Source organism: Mustela nivalis, assembly GCF_964662115.1.
Source record: "Mustela nivalis genome assembly, chromosome: 13".
Lineage (NCBI taxonomy): Eukaryota > Metazoa > Chordata > Mammalia > Carnivora > Mustelidae > Mustela > Mustela nivalis.
In genome coordinates, this window is record NC_139032.1 from 32,941,100 (window position 1) to 32,961,738 (window position 20,639).

At 39.6% G+C, this 20,639-nt stretch overlaps 2 protein-coding genes across 2 annotated transcripts in view; both read right to left on the reverse strand.

The window, feature by feature from the left end:
• LOC309846282 (glycine dehydrogenase (decarboxylating), mitochondrial) overlaps window positions 1-18,664 on the reverse strand; it is a 58,480-nt gene extending 39,816 nt beyond the window's left edge. The window contains exons 1-8 of the mRNA XM_082695170.1: window positions 18,562-18,664; window positions 12,977-13,082; window positions 11,325-11,464; window positions 10,670-10,750; window positions 8,436-8,533; window positions 7,624-7,708; window positions 7,438-7,479; window positions 5,961-6,103 (exon numbers count right to left, since the gene is read on the reverse strand). Coding sequence (XP_082551296.1) covers window positions 5,961-6,103; window positions 7,438-7,479; window positions 7,624-7,708; window positions 8,436-8,533; window positions 10,670-10,750; window positions 11,325-11,464; window positions 12,977-13,067 — 680 coding nt within the window. The 5' untranslated portion in view covers window positions 13,068-13,082; window positions 18,562-18,664. The remainder of the gene's footprint in view (window positions 1-5,960; window positions 6,104-7,437; window positions 7,480-7,623; window positions 7,709-8,435; window positions 8,534-10,669; window positions 10,751-11,324; window positions 11,465-12,976; window positions 13,083-18,561) is intronic.
• Window positions 16,776-20,639, reverse strand: part of LOC309846309 (glycine dehydrogenase (decarboxylating), mitochondrial-like) — a gene marked incomplete at its 3' end in the record, with an annotated part of 37,838 nt that continues 33,974 nt past the window's right edge. The window contains exon 8 of the mRNA XM_082695184.1: window positions 16,776-16,786. Coding sequence (XP_082551310.1) covers window positions 16,776-16,786 — 11 coding nt within the window. The remainder of the gene's footprint in view (window positions 16,787-20,639) is intronic.

A 20,639-nucleotide genomic window follows, 5' to 3' on the forward strand; every position in this document is an offset into this window, starting at 1 on the left:
TAATCTAAGTTTACCTCTTTGGTGTTTGTTCAGGGCAACACACTCTCCAAAACAATGACGCACATTAGAATCACCTGGGTCAGGTATTAAAAAACCATGACTCCTGAATACCCCCCCCCCCCGCCCCCGGCCCCAGGAGCTTCTAATACAAGTTTGAGGAGTAGGGAGAGCATCAGAATTCTTCACAGGCTCTCCAACTAATTCTAATAAGCAGCCAGGACTGTGAATGCCTCCAACCCCAGTGTTTTTCACAGTATGGTGGCCAACCAGCATATTATCATCATCCAGAAATTTGCTAGAAATGTAATTTCTTGGGCCCCAATCCAGCCTTACTGAATCAGCAACTCTGACAGAGAAGTTTAGCAATTTAACAAGCCCCATAGGTGATTCTCCCACACAATAAAGTTTGAGATCCATAGATTATTCTGTTTACACCTCTGTTTAAGAACCTTTCAGGTGGAGATTCTGGGAAACTAACTGACAGCTCTATATGCATGATCATAGTTTGCTGTTTTTAAAGATGAAAACAACTTCCTTACTCTTATTATAAACCAAGGGAGCTAATAATAATCCTGGTTTGTCTTTCACTTTAGATACCAGTGAAAGGTGTTAATTACTGTTTCTGTCTGCCTTAAACATTACATTGTAACTCTAACCCAGCAATTTCTGGAGTGTATCTGTGTGCTGCTGAATGATTTTAAGTGTGTCACAGTGTTTTGGGGGAAAAAGCCAAAGCAAGCCATGCTGGGCACAGTAGAACATGGAAAGACAATAAAATTTGATTTGGTTACTTTCTTCACCAAACTGGAAATGCTCTCCATGTTTGTGGGTGGAGCAATAAATACAAGAAATGGGGACAAGCTTCTTAACATTTTTGTTTCAAGTCTTAAACACCTTGGGAATCTAACAGTCCCAGGAAATGGAGCAAGTAAAAGTTTAGCCATATGAGTTAAAGATTTCATGCCACAGTTGATCATAATAAAATCCTTTATCAACCATAATCATCAGCCATTCCTCAATTAAGCTTTAGTCAGATCAATAACAGCATGTTATTGCTGGGAGAAGAAACCTACATTATGTCTAAGGAGGAAGCCCTTTGGAGGTCTCACATTTTCTGGGTGTTAACCCAGAATTCCCTTTCGGAAAAAAAAAAAAAAAACACTGAAGGGAAAGGTCCTATGGCAGTATATACCTAGGCAGGCACTATTATGGAAAGACCAAAAGCTGTCTGTGAGCGTAATGTAGAACTCTACTGGATCAGATCGGAAGGGCCCAGCAGCAGAGATGAGGCAGAGCAGTCAGGACCACATGCAGGACACTCAGGTTCATGCCTGAAAACTGTTCTCCTACACACCTACACAATCATCTTAGAACCAGAGAGCTGTGTTACGAGTCCACTTGGTGTTAAATTTCATTCTGTTCTTCGGAGCTTGTTACCTATGCCCTTGTTGCAAGACTTTCTCACTTTATGTTTGAGTACTATGTTGCCGCTAAGACTGAGGTAGTATATGGTTTGGAACGAAACCCAGGGCAGGTGTCAAAGCCAGCTTTATCACGCCATCAGCTGACAGAGAAATGCTCTGAGATCAGAAGACCCAGGGTAGAAATGAATCTGTAAGCAACTTACATTGTGTTTAATTATTTCATAGTATGCATGCTCCCCACAATAAAATTAACTTCTTTTTAGATTATATACTAACATTTATCATGGTTAAAGAAGTTTTTAGTAATCTAGAAAAGCGTAAGGACAGGGAAGGGGAAAACCAAGATAAAAAAAATTAAAAAGCATAAGGACAAAAAGCACTGAAGTTCTACCACCTTAAGAAAACTAACTGTCCTTCTTTTCATATACCTCTTCCCACCTACACCTCTGCATTAATATATAAATCAGTATGGCCATGCCTCAAAAAAAACATCTGAGTATATACCCAAAAGAATTAAAACCAGGGACTCAGGTATTTGTATACCAATTTTCATGGTAACATTATTCACAACAGCTAAAAGGTGGAAAGAACCCGGGCACCTGGGTGGCTCAGTGGGTTAGGCCGCTGCCTTCGGCTCAGGTCATGATCTCAGGGTCCTGGGATCGAGTCCCACATCAGGCACTCTGCTCAGCGGGGAGCCTGCTTCCTCCTCTCTTTCTCTCTGCCTGCCTCTATGCCTGCTTGTGATCTCTCTCTGTCAAATAAATAAATAAAAATCTTTTAAAAAAAAAAAAGAAAGAAAAAAAAGAAAAGGTGGAAAGAACCCAATGTCCATCAATGGGCAGAGATAAGCAAAATGTGGAGCCACACATACAGGGAAATATTATTCAGCCTTAAAAAGGAAATGCTGACATATGCTACAACATGGATAAAGATATTATAAAATAAACCAGATACAAAAAAACAAATATAATATAGTTCCACCTACATGACATACCTAGTAGTCAACTTAATAAAATCATGGGTGCCAGAGGTTGAGGTAAGACAGAAATGAGGAGTTGTTGTTTAACTGATACAGAGCTTTGATTTGGGAAGATAAAGTTCTAGAGATGGATGGTGCTGATGGTTGCAAAACAATGTGAATTCATGCTATTGAACTGTACTCTTAAAAATGGTTAAAATGGGGCACCTGGGTGGCTCAGTGGGTTGAGCCTCTGCCTTCGGCTCTGGTCAGGATCTCAGGGTCCTGGGATCGAGTCCCGTGTCAGGCTCTCTGCTCAGCAGGGAGCCTGCTTCCTCCTCTCTCTCTGCCTGCCTCTCTGCCTACTTGTGATCTCTGTCAAATAAATAAATAAATAAATAAATAAATAAATAAATAAATTCTTTTAAAAAATGGTCAAAATGCTAAATTTTCATGTCATGTGTATTTTATCACAATAAAAAATTTTAGAGTTGCAAAATATTCTAATCCTATGGCAATATCTAATCCTATGGCAAATCCTATGGCAATATCTAATCCTATGGCAAAAATTTTAATTCTTAAAAATTTTGCCATAATAAATATAAATATGACATATCATATTTATATCATAAAAATCATCAAATCAAAAAGGAAAAGAAAGTTTAGATGGAAAACTTTTCAGTGACTAGCCTCTAGAACCCTACAGATATACTGACCAACTCCAATTAGGTATAAATGAAAACACCAAGAAATAGTCTCCTGATGATAATTACGACTGCACCCCATATTTTAGACGTATAATTTCAGTGGCTGAAACAATATAGTAAATTCTCCCTCAATACAGATTACCCATGAAAACTTATATTTCTTCTTACAATAAATATGAAGGCTATATCAATACCTTGGATTGGAGTGGTCAATAGCCAGCAGTAAATAATGATGAATTAACCAATAAATAGTTAGCCCTGTGGGTAGACTAAGTATAATACTTAGAATATAATGAGACCTAATTCATTTGTGGAGAGAAGACCAGCACAAACAAACCAAGAGGGTTCTAACCAGATAAAAATAAAATCCTTACATAGAGAATATATGGTGTATCCCTTTCTCTTTCCCCCAAACTTTAATCTCTGGAAGCATGATTTTCCCAAAAGAAGAGTAGGGCATTTCCTCATCTGTCATAGCAGCCTCTGCTAAGAACCAGAAATATCCCTCAATAAGCCTCAACTTTGGGCATGGCTCATTTCCTTTCAAATCAGCTCTTAGAAATGAGGGTTACATCTGGGATCTGTGAAGGTGGAGAAGGCATAACTGGGCATCACTGACAGAAAGGACATCCTAATAACAATCTCCTTCCCTCCTACAAAACTGAGACAGGGTACTGAATCTCACTGCCAATCATATGAGTGAGGAGAGCAGGACAAAGATATAATAAGAAAAACAACAAGAGAAACTTCTACAACAGTGGTTCTTATCCTTGCCTTCAAAGTGGTATCACCTGGGAAGCTTTATAGAAACACTCATGCCTGTGTCCCTTACCTTACCCCTGTCTTTCCCTGTTAAGATTACAGTTCCATCTGGGACTGAGATCTGGACACCAGAATCTTTTTATAAACTCACCACATGACTCCCAATTTCCAGTCAGGGTTGGGAACCATTGCTTTAAGGGAAGGCAAGCTTCCTTGTCCTTAGGTCCCATCTTTCAGGACCCCAGCCGGGCCCTCAATGAGCTGCAAAAGCTAAGGACTTAAGAGTTAAAATAATCCTAAACAATTATTCTCCCATAGGACACAGAAGATGTAATCATAGTCCATCACTAGAGGGCGAAGTTTCTTCATTTTCAACATTTAATTAAAGTATTATTGGCCACAGATGAATAATTCACTCAGGTTTTTCTTTCTTTGAAAAGGGAGAGGGGCTGACTGATGATGTTTTAATGAAGGTATGAAGCCTGACTTTCATGCATGTCATTCCTTCCTATTTATAAAATCAGGATTTGAGAAGCTATTACTAAAAGAGCTCTGTGTCCTTTCATTTGCCATATGCCCTCTTCCTAAAGGGTTTGTATTTTATACGATGTATGTTTTTACAAAGTGCATGACTTTGCTGTAGAGCTTATGTTACCAAATAGGAGGTAGGGCTTGATTGTAGCTAAGATCTAATTACTTTCTATTTCAGAGAGTGAGACAATAAATGTTTCAGTTTTAAAATCATTTGATTTTGGGGGTGTCTGGGTGGTATAGTTAGTTAAGCCTCCAGCTCTTGGTTTGGGCTCATGTCATGATCTCAGGATTGTGAGATCAAGCCCCCTATCAGACTTCTCCCTCGGCGGGAAGTCTGCTTGAAGATTCTCCCTCTGCTATTACCCAGTACAAATAAATAAATCTTTTTAAAAAAGCATTCATTTTTGTATCTTTTTAAAATTATTTTTATTAACATATAATGTATTTTTTGCTCCTTGATTTTTGTATCTTGAAGTCTGCATTTCTAAAGCTCTTGAGTGATGTAAATGATGAGTTTGCTGGTAGAGAATTATTATACTCGAGTAGCGGAAGGTGGCGAATCCAGCCACAGAAACACAACTCTTCTGAAGATACTTGAAATGTGAATTCATGCTGATAAAAGTGTCTACCCACCTCTCTCTCTCTCTCTTTTCCCTTCAAGACAGATCACAAATCAATGGGATTCCAAATTGGATGTATATCAGAATCATTTTTTTGCTTCTTAAAAATAAGATGTCTTAGTCCTAACTCCTGGAGATTATGATCAGGAGGGCTACAGTGGGACACAGACATTTGTATTTTATTAAGTACCCCAAAACTGGTGCTAGAGCCCTCTGCTTTAAAAACAACAACAAAAAAAATCCTCACTGTTCTTCAGAGTTTTTACTTTACAGATAAAGAAAGAGGCCAGGATGGGGGCAGGGAACTTTCAAAGTTATTAGTGATAGCACAAACCAGGATCTAGGTTCTCCTGACCCTACTGGATTGAGACACTGCTGCTTCCTAGGAGTTAACATGTGTACTTGATTCTAATTCTAATGTTATGTCATTGATGGATATAGTAACTAGTTTTCAAAGATGGCCCACAATGAAACACAACTCTGGACATTCACACCTATGTGTTGTCCTCTCCTGCATTCAAACTGGGCTAGCCCTGTCACTTGCTTTAATAGACAGAATTCTCTGGAAGTCATGCTGTGAAACTCCAAAGGCTGAGCCTTAAGGGGTTTTGCAGCTTCCACATTCTTCCATCATGGAACACTCCACTTTGAACCTAGACATCATTCCAGGATGAACGAGCCTCAAGCAACCATATGGAGATGTCTACATGAACAAGAGCCAAGGCCCAGGGCAACATCCTCCACTGAGCTCTCAGCCAATAGCCCATCATTAACTTGCCATCTATGTGAATGTGGCTACTAGCTGACCTTCTGGCCATCCACCCAAGTGGAATTAACTGTCTACTCAACTCTCAGAATGATACGAAATTGTTGTTTCAAGTCTCAAAGTTTTGAGAGGGAGGGGTACTGTACCAAAAGAGATAGCTGAAAAAAAACAGAAGAAATCTCTTACCTGTTAGGCTGGAAGGAGAATCGGTCATAGCCCGTGAGTTCACATAAGTCTTTCTCAAGCTCTTGGAAAAGTTGCTGATACCCTTGAGCTTGGTCCAGAGGCACAAATGGGTGAATGTTTGCAAATTCTTTCCATGTGATAGGCTAAAAAGCAACAGGGGAGAAAACACATGCACATGTACAACTGTAATAGTAAGAACAATACTAACTTTAATAATGATGACAATAATAAGTATAGCAATACCTAGCACAAAGAGTGTTTACTATGTACCAGGCATTGTTTTAAGCACTTTAAACACATTAATTCATTAAATCTCACCACAGTCTTACCAGGTAAGTACTCTTACTGCCTTCATTTTGTAAGTGGGTCAGAAGGGCATAGAAAGGGAAGTTACACAAAAATATAAACTTTTTTTTTATCTTTTCAGGGACAAAAAGTCCCTGAAATAGATTTATATCCATGAAACCCAATGAGTTGTTTCCGGTATGGTTTAACAGCACATATATTTATCCTCTCTTCACTGAGCAGAACAAGACACAAACAAAAGCAAATGGGGAAAATGCTTCCAATCGCAATATAAAATGATTTTGTTGTCTGATCTGTTTGTCATACTAGAATAATCCTATGGAAAAAAGGAAGAAGACAGTTCTGCTAAAATGGATCCTAGCCTAGGAGAGATATTTATCAACCACAAGAGCAAGTTACACAAATCTTCTGTTGATACAAGAAATAAATCAAAACCTCTATCCTTCTGGCACTGTGAATGGATTCCTAGAAAGAAGGCTTAACGTTCTGAATTCTACTGAGCTTAACAACTACAAGCTGATAAAAGCATTGCAGGTTTAAAAGGGGGAATAGGAGGTGCAAGTGGCTGGCTTAGTCAGTAGACATGTGACTTGGGTCTCAGGGCTGTGAGTTCAAGCCCCACATTCAGTGTGGATATTACTTAAAAATAAAATCTACAAATAAATAAATAGGGGGTAGGAAGACATGAATATTATATATTTAATCATTTTAACTTAAATTCAATTGATTAACATACAGTATTAATTTCAGATAATTTTACTCAAATTTAAATGATCAAGTTGCAATAAAAATTGGGGTTTCTCCTAAAATTGTTGAATAGCAAGGTAAAGATGGGGTGCCTGGGTAGCTCAGTTGGTTAAGCGTCTGCTTTTGGTTCAGATCATGATCCCAGGGTCCTGGGATTGAGCCCTGCATCAGGCTCCCTGCTCAGTGGGGAGCCTGCTTCCCCCCTCCCTCTGCCCCTCCCAGCCCACTCGAGCTCTTTTTCTATTTCACTCAAACAAATAAATAAAATCTTAAAAAAAAAAAAAAAAAAAAGAACAGCAAGGTAAAGAATTATTCAGGTAGTTATTAAATCACAATCCCAGTAGCTTTCTCCAGTTATCTAACTATGTACAAGGTAGAACACTGCTTCTACTAAGTTCCCTCTTAAGAGAAGTATCCTACTTACTGCGAGTTCAGACGAGCTGTTAAGCTTCATGGTACAGGACCCCTTTAAGAAGCATATCCAAAACGAATCACATTAGTGATTTCCTCTTGACCCTTTGAGCTCCCCATATGGCCACCCCTTCGTCCCTCTTGCAGCATATCAGATATAATCCAAAGAGGTGCGACCAGAGATAAAGACAACAATTACCAGTGGAATCATACTGTGAACAAGGGAAATGTCTTTGTTTTCCAATTTCTTCATGTATCGCACAATATTTGTTTCTGAGTGATAGCTGTGAACACAAAACACATGATTTGGGGCATTATTATGAGGTAAGAGTCTATACACATCCTCCTGAAAGATAAGAACACAGATCCACCTTCAAAATACAGATCAAACTGAGTCATAGGCAACATGCCAACAAAAGCATCAGAGGAAAGGAAAGACACAGAACCCCCACGAACCTCAGGGGATGCAGTAGGACAAGAAGCTTCTGTGGGCAGGAGGGAAAGTTGGGAAGAAGAGTACATTGAATTCCTGGGTATCCACAGTCCTCTCTTTCTGACAAGTGGGATTAGGGGTTACACTGCCAATGAAGCAGAGCCACCAAGAGGTGGCTTTGCCAAAATCAGGAATAGAATCCTTATGGATATGGTTTATTAGAGAGCCAAAAAGCTGAGCTACAATAACCCGAGCATATCATAGTTAGATCCAGACGCTACTCCCTGTGGGTGCCGGGATGGCTCTGTTGGTTAAGCCTCCCACTCTTTGTTTTGGCTCAGGTCATAATCTCATAGGTCGTGAGATCAAGCCCCATGTCGGGCTCCATGCTTAGTGGAGTTAACTTAAAGCAGTTATTTACCATGTCAGTTGAGATGCTCTCCCTCTGCCCCTCCCCCAACTTGCACACTCTCACTTGCTCTCTTTCTCTCAAATAAATAAATCTTTAAAACAAATTAAGCAGCCACTCTCCATTGTACTCCCAAGCCACAGCACACAATGCACATAACCACACAAACCTGTTGAACACTTGATGTGTGAGGAAAGAGCTAGTTCTCTTGAAAGCAGTCCCTGGAATACCTCTCCGCTCCTCGCCCATGCTTTCAGCAACCAGCTCCTATGTGGAGAGACCACAGACTATCAGTGGAAAGCATGCCTGGAACCACCTGTGGAGATCCAGGCTTCTGATCCGCATGTACCCCAACAAAGCACTAGAGATCTACTACCACTGCCCAACCCCCTGGCATCTGGCATGGTGAGATAACAGGTTTCAGGAGTCAAGAATTGTGGCAATTCTCCAGAGCATCATTTTTAAGTTCTATTGACATTTGCCACAGAAAAGAGGAAAAATCACAATTTTTATTGCCTCTCCCCATCCCCAGTAAGACTTCTCCTGCATGTTCCTTGAGTAATGAAGCAAGTTCTAGTAAGTTATTTTAGGGAGCCATCAGAAAAGTTATGATGGGGGCACCTGGGTGGCTCAGTCAGTTAAGCAGCCACTCTGATTTTGGCTCAGGTCACCATCTCAGGGTCCTGCTTCTGGCTCCGCTCTCAGTGGGGAGTCTGCTTGAGATTCTCTTTCCCTCTCTCTCTGCCTCCCACCTCCGTGCATGCTCTTGTTCACACTCTCTCAAGTAAGTAAATTTTTTTTAAAAAGTTATGAATACAACACTCACATTAAGTATTCTCCCTTGTCAGTGCTTTCATCTGTGAGAACAATTCTGATAAAACACATGTGCCAAGACCATTCAGTGGGAAAGAGGATAATCCCTTTAACAAACAATGCTGAGAAAGTGGGTATCCAGATACAAAAGAATGAAGTTGGACCCTTACCTTTTACCTTATACCAAATGCCATATACAAAAACTAATGCAAAGTGAACTAAGGACCTAAATTAAAAAGCCAAAAGTATAAAACTCCTAGAAGAAAACACAGGCACAAATCTGCATGATCTTGGATTTGGATTTTGGTTTCTCAAATAGGATATCAAAAGCATGAGTAACAAAAGAAAAAGTAAATAAAGCAGACTTCAAGTAAAATTAAAAACTTTTGCATCTCAAAGGACACTATCAAGAATTAAGAGATAACCCACAGAATGGGAGAAATGTTTGCATATCGTATCTGATAAGCGTTTAATATCCAGATTATATAAATGCATGTCTTGTTCCTCATTCTGCTGCAGGCTAATAGTACAGCTACCTAGAGCCCTTTGGTGGGTGCTCCATAAATATTCCTTAAATGCATGGAACCTGGGGTTTAATTCAATGCAGAGTTCTAGGGAGAAAACAGCTTATTCACTCCGATTTATTAACTAAGAACAGTGTGCTATCTCTTTGATGGTTTACAACTGTGATCTGGTACTTAAGTCCTCTCTTAAACAATACTTACACAACCAGGATGGCACTGTTCAGCACTCTGGAACCTATTTCTACTTGTATAGGAAACATTTCCTTCCACTGATGCATTCAGCAGTGTTTACTGAGTGCTTCCTGTGCACGGGTCCTGCAGAGTGTTGTGATTAACATCTCACCATGCCATCTCTCTATCATCTTCATTCCTTTCTCCTCACATGGCCCTGCTATTTCATTGCTTTAGAAACCAACTTGGCCACACTGAACTGCCCCTAGTTCACATTATAATCTTTGTCCTCTAAGTGTTTATTGTTGCTCTTCCCAGTGTCCGGAACACCTCTGGCCCCAAGCACCTTGTTCTTCAATTGTGCCATCTCAGATTGGATAACTCCCACCCATCATCATTCAGAACTCAGCTTAGGACAATTTCTCCAAGTCTTGGGGAGAAGCTCCTCCTCACAGAGCATCTTCAAACATCACCTAGTATGACATATCACCTGGATTTTAATCTTGCACATGTCTGAGTCCCCATTAGACTCTAAGCTCTGTCGGGGCAGGAGTCATGTCTAATTCACCACCATCCTGAGGGCCTAGCATACTACCTGCCAGGTTTCAGGTGTTACATGAATGAGTATTTTCCCAAAACTGAGATAACCAAGACATCAATGTCATGATTCTCCATATTAGGGATAGTTACAATTAAACACCATTAACAAGCCTCCCATGTAGCCCGGCTGCAAGGTACTAGCTAGGGCCCACAGCAGTGACCACCAGCTGTCAGGGATGGTCAGTGGCATAATTTTAACAACAGGCTACCCAATGTCACACATGGAACAAGAGGCCCAGTCATCTTTGACAACATCTCAGTTATTATAAGAAATGCACCTTCTTAATTTACTTACTGCAGATGACTCACAGCCAAAGATCCACAACAAGTCATCCAGATCTTTTTCATTGACTGTTTCATCAAGAGAAATCCCAAGCTACAGAAATGAAAATGAAAAGGCAAACATCAGCCCTAAACACCAAGAGCAGTGGAGAAACCCCAAGAGAGGTCAAAGGGAGGAAGATGCTGGATAAAACCCTCAGTTATTCCAAAATATCTGGATGCCACTGTATGCAATTTGGCCCGTGACTTCAGATGAGTCTGAAGCTTCACAAAGTTTAGAGTTTTAGGAGCCACCTCCAGGCTCTTAACAGTCTGGTGCCTGTAGGTCACCCCTATTGACATTAGATTCACTTACCCTTTTCTTTCCTTAACTTAATTTATTATATCACTTATCATGTTTTACCTTCAACAGTCATATTGTGAAGGGTATTATGAGAAAATATGTGCCTTAGAGTCCCCCACATGAAAACACAAAGTCTTCAGTAAAGTTAAGAATGAATTATCCTTTATTTAAAAGTCACAATGTTCCTAGTGGGAAATGAAGATTGTTTAAAAAATATAGATTGTGCCCAACATTCCAATGCTTATTTTTTTAAGAAGAAAATTTTTAATAAGAAAAGTCAGGAAATTTTAAAATAGTTTTAAAAAATGGGTAAGTTTTACTTAACTGTGCCATCCTCAAAGAGCCGAAAATTGATTTGCCGCTGAGCGGCCCGGTCCAAGACCTCTTTCACTGAGCAGCCACACTGAATCTTCAAAGTGTCAAAGAACAAGTCATGCTGAAGTTGATGCCCTGCTCGCTTGAGACCTAGACAAGACAGGAGAGCCATGAGTCCCCAACAGAAATCTGCTCTGCAGCCCCTAACCTTTCACAGAGAAGTAAAGAGGTAAACTCTTTTTTTTTTTTTTAATTAAGATTTTATTTATTTATTTATTTTGGAGAGAGAACACAAGCAGAGGGAAGGGGAGGGATCAGCAGACTGCGCTGAGCGCTGAGGATCCTGAGATCATGACCTGAGCTGAAATCAAGAGTAGGATACTTAACTGACTGAGCCACTCGGGGGACCCAAGAGGTAAATTTTAACTATAGTCTGTTCCTGGTCTTAGACAGTGTTTAGATAGCTGTTTTTTTTTTTTTTTAAGAAATTAAATGCTTATTACTATACTATAGAATATTATAAAAGAAATACATATTTAAAAAAAGAAAAATCACCATAATCACTATCCAGAAATACTTGCTAATTACAATTTGGTGTATATTACTCTAGAATTGGGATGTGTGTGTGTGTGTGTGTGTGTGTGTGAGAGAGAGATATCACATACAGTTCTTTACACTTTAAAACATTTATAATACATAAAGAATATTTTTTTTCTGTAGATCAGTATCTTTGTGATCTTTTTAATGTTTAACCGCTTACGACTAAACATCAAGGCTGTTTCTAAGATTGTGGTATTATAAACAACGCTTCAGTGGATATCCTTTACATCCTTACTTCATTACTTCCTTTAGATAAATTTCTAAAGTAGAATTTTTTATTCAAACTTAGGCACATTTTTCAAGCTTTTGATAATGTACTGCTTACATGCCCTCATAAAAGTTATACCAGCATGGGTGTCTGGGTGGCTCAGCCAGTTAAGCATCTGCCTTCAGCTCAGGTCATGATTTAGGGTTCTGGTAGGATAGAGCCCCATGTTGTCAGACTCCCTGTTCAGCAAGGAGTCTGCTTCTCCCTGTCTCTCTGTCTGTATTCTCCCTCCCTCTCTAATAAATAAATAAAAATCTTTAAAAAAAGTTATACCAATATCAGCCCCACCACCTGGTTCTCTCTCTCTCTAAAATAAAATAAATAAATCTTAAAAAAATTTTAAAAATAAAATTACACTTAATGTCCTTTGCCCATTTTTCTCTGAGTGATCATTCCTCTGATGTTTATGGAGCTGGGGAGCAAGTAAGAGATCTCCATATTAAAATTTTTAACAGCCAGTCTATCAGAAATGTTGAAATAGTTTTGTTGTTTTTTTTAGATTGTATTTATTTATTTGTCAGAGAGAGAGAGAGTGTGCCTGTGCACAAGCAAGCAGAGTGGCGGCAGAGGCAGAAAGAGAAGCAGGCTCCCTGCCAAGCAAGAAGCCCGATGTGGGATCCCAAGGAAAGACAGCGGCCTAACCAACTGAGCCACCCAGGCGCCCCAGAAATGTTGAAATACTTTATTTGACTTTCAATTTTGTATACAGTATTGGATACAATTTTTCTATTTTACCTACTCAGGTTTATCAGTCTTATTATGTCCCAAAGTTTTTAAACAGTTAAGTGACTCACCTTCAGACAAAATCAAAGTGGCATTATGTACCCTCCTAGCAATATGCTCCAGCCCACGGGAACCATGGTAGATTGCAAACATTGCAGCCATGTTTGCCAAGAGAGCCTAAAACAACAAGAACATTTAAGGAATCATGCTCAACAATGTGATGAAGACAATTAGTGAGAAGAAATATTATTTTGACTTGAAATGCCAAATTGAAAACAGGGACCAAAAAATGATCAGATTTCCTGCATTCTCTATGATAGTGGGGGACCATTTATAACCTGCCTATCTCAGGGGCAAACACGGCATCCAAGACACCCTGGAATTACGACACTAAACCTTCAAATTTGACCACCATAAAGGAGGAGGATGAAACTTTATAATCATATCACCATAAGAGGGGAATGGGGCTGTCACTAAACACTGAGAAGTAGTATTTCATGTAGATAGACAATGGAGTAATAAAGTGTCAGAAAAAAAAAGTGAGATCTAAGAATTTTATACTCAAACAGTTCAAAGATAAAAGCAACAAGCAATTTTCAAATACTCAAGAACTCAGAAAACACAATTCTCCTGAGAGCATAAATAAAGTGCTAGAAGCTGAAGTTCAGCCAAACGACAGAATGGAGATTGTGTGAAAAAGGACTACCGAAAATGAAAATGCAGGACATGGGGAATAAAACCAGAATGAATTGGCAGGACATACATTAGAAAGAGAAAATCAGCACCTATTGGCTATTCCCTGCTCACAGCAAAGTCACTTTCTCAGGCAAAGATATCTCCCTTGACCACGGGATTGAGGTTTCACAAACATTTACAGGGAAGCCTGTGTTTTGTGTGATGAAAAACAGAAAGGAATGGCACTGGAATTTCTCAGGGGCACAGTCAGCTCAAGGTGGTTCAGTGAGGAAGTCCTGCAAGGGAAACAAGGAAAAGGACCCACTGTGATGGCATGTTGAGTCAGGGAAGAGGATAAAATAAGATAGCTAGGATAAGAGACCAAAAGGAGTTACAATGTGGTAAAAATTGATGGAGACCCACCTCGTGCTTTTCTCTTCTTCCTGGTACCATCCCTCATTTGTGTTATCACCATAGATCCGGCCAATTAGCAATCTTCTAACCATGCAATACCATCCCGGCCCTCTAGGAAACTGGTCCCAACTCAGGTCTCAGATTCCTACCCTGCCCAGCCTACTCCATTCTCCCACTGCCACTCCCATTTTACTAGGTAAGCACTATAAACTCTGAAGTTTTCAGTCCTATTTGTGACTTCTCTCCTAAGATAGTAAGTAGGTCAGTAGTTAGTTCAAGGTCATCTTCACAGCCAATCACTATCGAATGGGAAGGGAAACTGAGAAACATAGTGCTTTAAAATTGGATGATATTTAATATTGGATTGATTTTTTTAGGTACGATTTTCTCAGCGAGGCTGCCAGAAAGAATCCACAGGACCACTGCAAAATAAGAAACAGTTCTCAAAAGACGTCAAAAAGGGACACCTGGCTGTCTCAGTCAGTTAAGCATCTGCCTTTAGCTCAGGTCATGTTCCCAGTGTCCTGGGATCGAATTCCACATTGGCTCCTTGCTCAGTGGGGATCCTGCTTCTCTCTCTGCCTGTCACGCCCCCTACTTGTGCTCTCTCTCTCTCTCTAGCAAAAAAATAAATAAAAAATAAAAAAGATGCCAGAAAGTGAAGCCAACATGCAAAAAAAAGGACGACATCTGGAGCACCTGGGTGGCTCAGTGGGTTAAATATCTTAACTCTTAAGCATTGTAACTCTTAATTTTGGCTCAGGTAATAATCTTGGGATTTTGAGATCAAGCCCCACGTTGCACTATGCACTGGGCATAGAGCCTGCTTAAGAGTCCCTTTCTCCCTCTCCCTCTCTTTCCCTTTCTATAAAAGAAGAAGACATCTGAGAACACAGAAATAGACTTTCTTAACAAAAATTCCCCCAAGAAAGTACAGAAGCTCTGTGGACTCTGTATAACAATTAGAAATAAATATAGAAGCACTACAATACCTTCCAGTCATGGAAAGGGCAAGTCAAACAACCCATGACACTACATATGCAAATGCTTATGACTACTTCTGAGGAATAGAAACTCAGGCCTGATATTCACAGAATTCTCTGGAATCCTCTTATCACAACAATCCTGCATAATGTAGAGATGGTTCTTTTCCACAAAGAGGAAACTGTATCAAGTGCCTGGCCAACAAACTGACAACAAATATAAAATCATTTTTAGAAATCTTAGAAATGCTTTAGAACTCCAAAGTTCAAAGAAATAAAGACCAAGAAAATTCAAATTCCCTGGATAACCTGGACAAACTTAATGTAACTAGTCTACTTAAATAAAGTAATAAAAAAGTATAATCAAAACCTCATAGGGGCGCCTGGGTGGCTCAGTGGGTTAAGCCGCTGCCTTTGGCTCAGGTCATGATCTCAGTCACGCATCAGGCTCTCTGCTCAGCAGGGAGCCTGCTTCCCTCTCTCCCTCTCTCTGCCTGCCTCTCCATCTACTCGTGATCTCTCTCTGTCAAATAAATAAATAAAATATTAAAAAAAAAAAACAACCTCATAAAAGTTGCTCAGAATCATTAGTTATAAGAGCAATGCATATTAAAACCACAATGCGATAACACTTCACACTCACTAGGATGGCTATAACTGAAAAGACAGGCAATTAACAAGCATTGGCAAAAATGTGAAGAAATTACAACCCTCAAATAAAATATTCCCTGGTGGAGGGAATAAAAAATGGTGAAGCCCCTTTCGAAAACAGTCTGGAAGTTTTTCAAAAAGTTCAATGTGGGTCAATAAAATGGTGTAGTAATTCTACTCCTGGGTATATACCTAAGAGAACTGAAAACATGACCCCATGAACTCTTGTATGTGAATGTGCATAGCAGCTTTATTCAAAATACCTAAAAGTGGAAACAACCCAAATATCCATCACTTGATAAATGGGTAAACAAAATATGGTATGTCCATACAATGGGATAATATTCAGCCATAAAAAAAAAAATAAGTACTGATTCATACCGCAATATGGATGAACCTTGAAATCATTATGCTAAGTGAAAGAAGCTAGGCACAAAAGGCCACATACTGTAAAAATCCCATTTATATGAAATGTCCAGAATAGGCAAATACATATAGGAAGAAAGTAGATTACTAGTTCTCAGGGGCTGTAGGGAGGGGAGAAGGTTGGGGAGTGACTGCTTCATAAACTGGTTTCTTTTTGGGGTGATGACAATGTTCAGAAATGAAATGCTAGTGATGGTTGCACAATTTCACAAAAATAACTAAAAACCACTGAACTGTATTCTTTAAATGGTCAAATTTTATGAAATTAATTAACTGTAAATAATTAATTATCTGTAATAAATTAACTGCATTCTTTAAATGGTCAAATTTTATGAGTTATAGCTCACTGAAAGAGTTAATGAAATATAAATTATACCTCAACACAATGACTTTAGAAAAAGCTAATGAAAAAATTGCTTGTGGTAGTATAACCCAAGAATAAAGAAGACATAAAGAACAGGACATGATGCAAAGTCAGATGACTGTGAAATATCACAAGTTTATAGAAAGAATTTTAAAAAAGAATTCAATAACACACTTTCAGAGATTTAAAAAAAAAAAAAGGCTTTGTACTACCAACAGTGCACAATTAAGACAATTCCAGCGTGGAGCCTATTATGCTCAAGAGAAAAGGGGCAGTCAAGAAACAAAGAGCAGTTGCTAAGGAAGCAGAAAGCTGGAGTTAAAGGCAATAGTGCTCAAGGAGCATCTCAAAAGATTATCAGTCATCTCCTAACAAAAAAGATTAATTACATGCTTATAGAGAATGACACTGGAATTATGAGCAACTGCTTTATGCAACCAATTATGAAAAGAAATTCATGAAATGAAATAGACAATGGTAGCTAGAAGCTCTCCAGAATGAGAAGATAAAAATCAGAGAAGACAGGGGCATCTGGTGGTGTAGTCAGTGTCCAACTCTTGCTTTCAGCTCAGATCGTGACCTCAGGGTCCTAGGATTGAGCAGCACATCAGGTTCCACACCCACTGTGGTGGAGTCTGCTTGGGATTCTCTCTCCTGTCTCCCTCTACTCCTTTGCCCACTCCCAACTCTTTCCCTAAAATAAATAAATAAATCTTAAAAAAAAAAAAAAAATCAGAGAAGGGGCCCGTAGGTGGCTCAGTCGTTAAGCATCTGCCTTTTGCTCAGCTCAGGTCATGTGAGGGTCCTCAGATCAAGCCTCACATCAGGATCCCTGCTCTGCAGAAAGCCTTCTTCTCTCTCTCCCACTCCCTTGCTTATGTTCCCTCTCTCACTTCTCTTTCTCTCTCTCAACCTCTGTTAAATAAATAAATAAATGAATAAATAAGCAAACAAACAAGCAAATAAAATCTTCAAAAAAAAAAAAAATCAAAGAAAACAGAGTTGGGCTAGTTCCAAGGCAAACATCACTTTAATAATTGCTAAAAAAGATGGAGACCTTTGTTCAGCCCAAGTTCACCAGTAAAATTAATTTCAAACACTGAAGCAGAAAAACCCTTAATGCATTTAATAACCAGACAGATATCTTTTGCAAGTACATGAGCAGAACAATGAGGAACAATAAGTAGTTGCAAAGAAAGGGGAAGTATGCAAGCAGGGAATTCAACAAATGAGGGGTAAACTACAGAAAGTAATAGCATCACATAAAGTTCAATTTGTTATCAACAGAGGAAAAACTCTTGACAGCTGGCTCCTTCCTTTGATAACAGAAGAGTTCTTAACTAACTAAAAAGCAGCAGCCACCTTTTTGAGGCCATAAGACAAGAAAACCTACTGAGGAAGCTAGTCCAAAGACCAAAGGCTATAGAACCAAATATAAGATCTTATTATCTACTGCCCCTGGAGAGTCTTTCTAAAACCTGGTGGTGGTGCTTTCAGCCAATGCCCTAAGAGAAAAAAGCACTGTACTGCCCACTGAAATGTTGAAGAGAGCTCTTTCTCTCACCCTGAAGGAGAAGATGGACTGGTTGCTCAGGAAGAATCCTCCACCTAAGCCCAGAAACTGGCCTGGTCTCAAACACTACTCCTTCTGACATGAACCCTGGACAACTTCCAAAATCATCAGGAACTTAGGAAGCTACTCCTCTTTTATTCCATCCTTTTAGGAATGCTTATCCTGAGTCACCAGCAAGAGTACCCCACGACCACCACCAAACAGGCAATCTTCATTACCCCTCAAGCATGGTCATGTTGCCTTCCTCACCACATTCCTAGAGGGCTTCCATTTCAACCCTAAGGAAAGTGCCCAGTCGCATGCCACCCATAAGGGACCTGGCCCAATGGCCGAGAACGCTAGAAACACTGAAGTATCAAGTATATTCGTACACAGAACTCCAGGAAAATACATTATATTTTGGTTCTGACAAGACCACAGGGCTTCTCTACCAGTAAGATCACACCATTTCTGACGCAAACACTGGCCAGTAGGTGGTAAACGGATGAAAGAACAATTGAGTGAATGCATGAGCAACTCATTTCTGTTAATTCTAAACGATTCAGTGGGCAAGGCAGGCATGTGATCTACCTGAGCTGTACAGATGTTGCTAGTAGCCTTGTCTCTCCGGATGTGTTGTTCCCTGGTTTGAAGAGCAAGACGATACACTTCTTTCCCAGTGGCATCTCTGGTCCAAGAATAAAATACTTAGTTAATACATATGATCATAGCACAAGGGTGGTCACAAATGGGCCTATTTCTTTCCTTCCCAGCTTGAAAGGAACCTAGAAAATGTATTTGGCTGCAAGGCCATAAAGAAACAATTCCTAAGCCACCCTGTTTTAAATAGGACTAATAATTTTTAGTATACACTCTGAGGGAGGAACTGAGATATATACAGTAAGACTAGCAACCTTGAAAGGAAACTTCCCAGGAATTACCCAGACTAATATAATGATGGGGAATGAAGATTCAATTTAAAATTAAATTTAGAGAAAATTCAATTTCACTTTAAGCATCTTGGCAAGCACAGAAAAAAGGTATCTGACAAAGGAATCAACTTCTGCATTAGAATCTAAAGCAACTGTATTGCTATAAAGAAAAAGAATGTGGTGAATCAATAAATTGTACACCTGAAGCTAGTATTACACTGTATGTTACCTGGATTTTAAGAACTTAAAAAAAGAATATTAATAATCTTACCACTTATCTCTAAGAAAAATTTTCCTTCTGGGATGCCTGGGTGGCTCAGTTGGTTAAGTAGCTGCCTTTGGCTCAGGTCATGATCCCAGCATCCTAGGATCGGGTCCCACATCGGGCCCCTTGCTTGGCAGGGAGCCTGCTTCTCCCTCTGCCTCTGCCTGCCATTCTGTCTGCCTGTGCTCGCTCTCTCTCCCTCTCTCTCTCTGACAAATAAATAAAAATTTAAAAAAAAAAAAAAGAAAAGAAAAAGAAAAATTTTCCTTCTTTCCTAATATAATTAAGAATTTGGATACAGGCACCTGAGTAGTGCAGTTGGTTAAGCAACTTACTCTTGGTTTTTGTTCAGGTCACAATCTTAGGGTTGTGGGATCAAGCCCTGAGTAGGTCTCCTCACTCAGAGTCTGCTTGAAATTCTCTCTTGCTCTCCCTCTGTCCCTCCCACTCATATTTCTCTCTCTCTCAAATAAATAAATCTTTAATAAAGAGTCCTGAGATTGAGTTTGGAGTTGGGCTTCTTGCTTAGTGGAGAGCCTGCTTCTCCCTCTGCCTGCCACTCCCCCTGCTTGTGCTCTCTTCTCTCTTCTCTTTCTGACAAATAAATAAATCTTAAAAATAAAATAATTTAAAAATTTAAAAATTTAAAAAAAAAAAAAGAAAGATTCAACAGTCCTGTCCTTATTTCACCAAGCTCTGGGGTCCATTTTTCAGAAAGATAAGCAAAGATCTTTCAGAAAGATAATACAAAAATCAGCAGATAGGAGCACCTGGGTGGCTTAGCCGTTAAGTGTCAGCCTTTAGCTCAGGTCATGATCCCAGAGTACTGGGATCAAGCCCTGCATCTGGCTCCTTGCTCAGGGGTGAACCTGTTTCTCCCTCTCCCTCTGCCTGCTGCTCCCCCTGTTTGTGTTCTCTCTTTATCTCTGTCAAATAAATAACTAAAATTAAAATTTTTTTTTAAAAAATCAGCAGACAGGTGGTCCTGGGTGGTTCATTCAGTTAAGTGTCTGCCTTCAACTCAGGTCATGGATGATTCCAGGGTCCTGAGATGGAACCCCACATTAAGCTTCCCACTGAGCAAGGAGCCTGCTTCTTCCCCTCCTCTCCCTGTTGCTCCCCCTGCTTGTGCTGTCAAATAAATAAAGTAAATCTTAAAAAAAAAAAAAAAAAAAACCAGCAGATGAGATGCCTGGGAGGCTCAGTCAGTTAGACATCTGCCTTCAGCTCAGATCATGATCCCAGAGTCCTGGTATCAAGCACCACATCGGGCTCCTTGCTCAGTGGGGAGCCTGCTCTCCCTCTGCCTGCCTCTCCCACTGCTTCTGCTCTCTCTCCCAGACAAATAAATACAATCTTTAAAAAAAAAAAAAATCAGCAGACGACAATATATTAAATTCTTTTTAATTAGAAAATTTTCTGCCTCATTTCGCCTGGTAAAGATATATCACTGAAAGAAGCATGTAAAATTT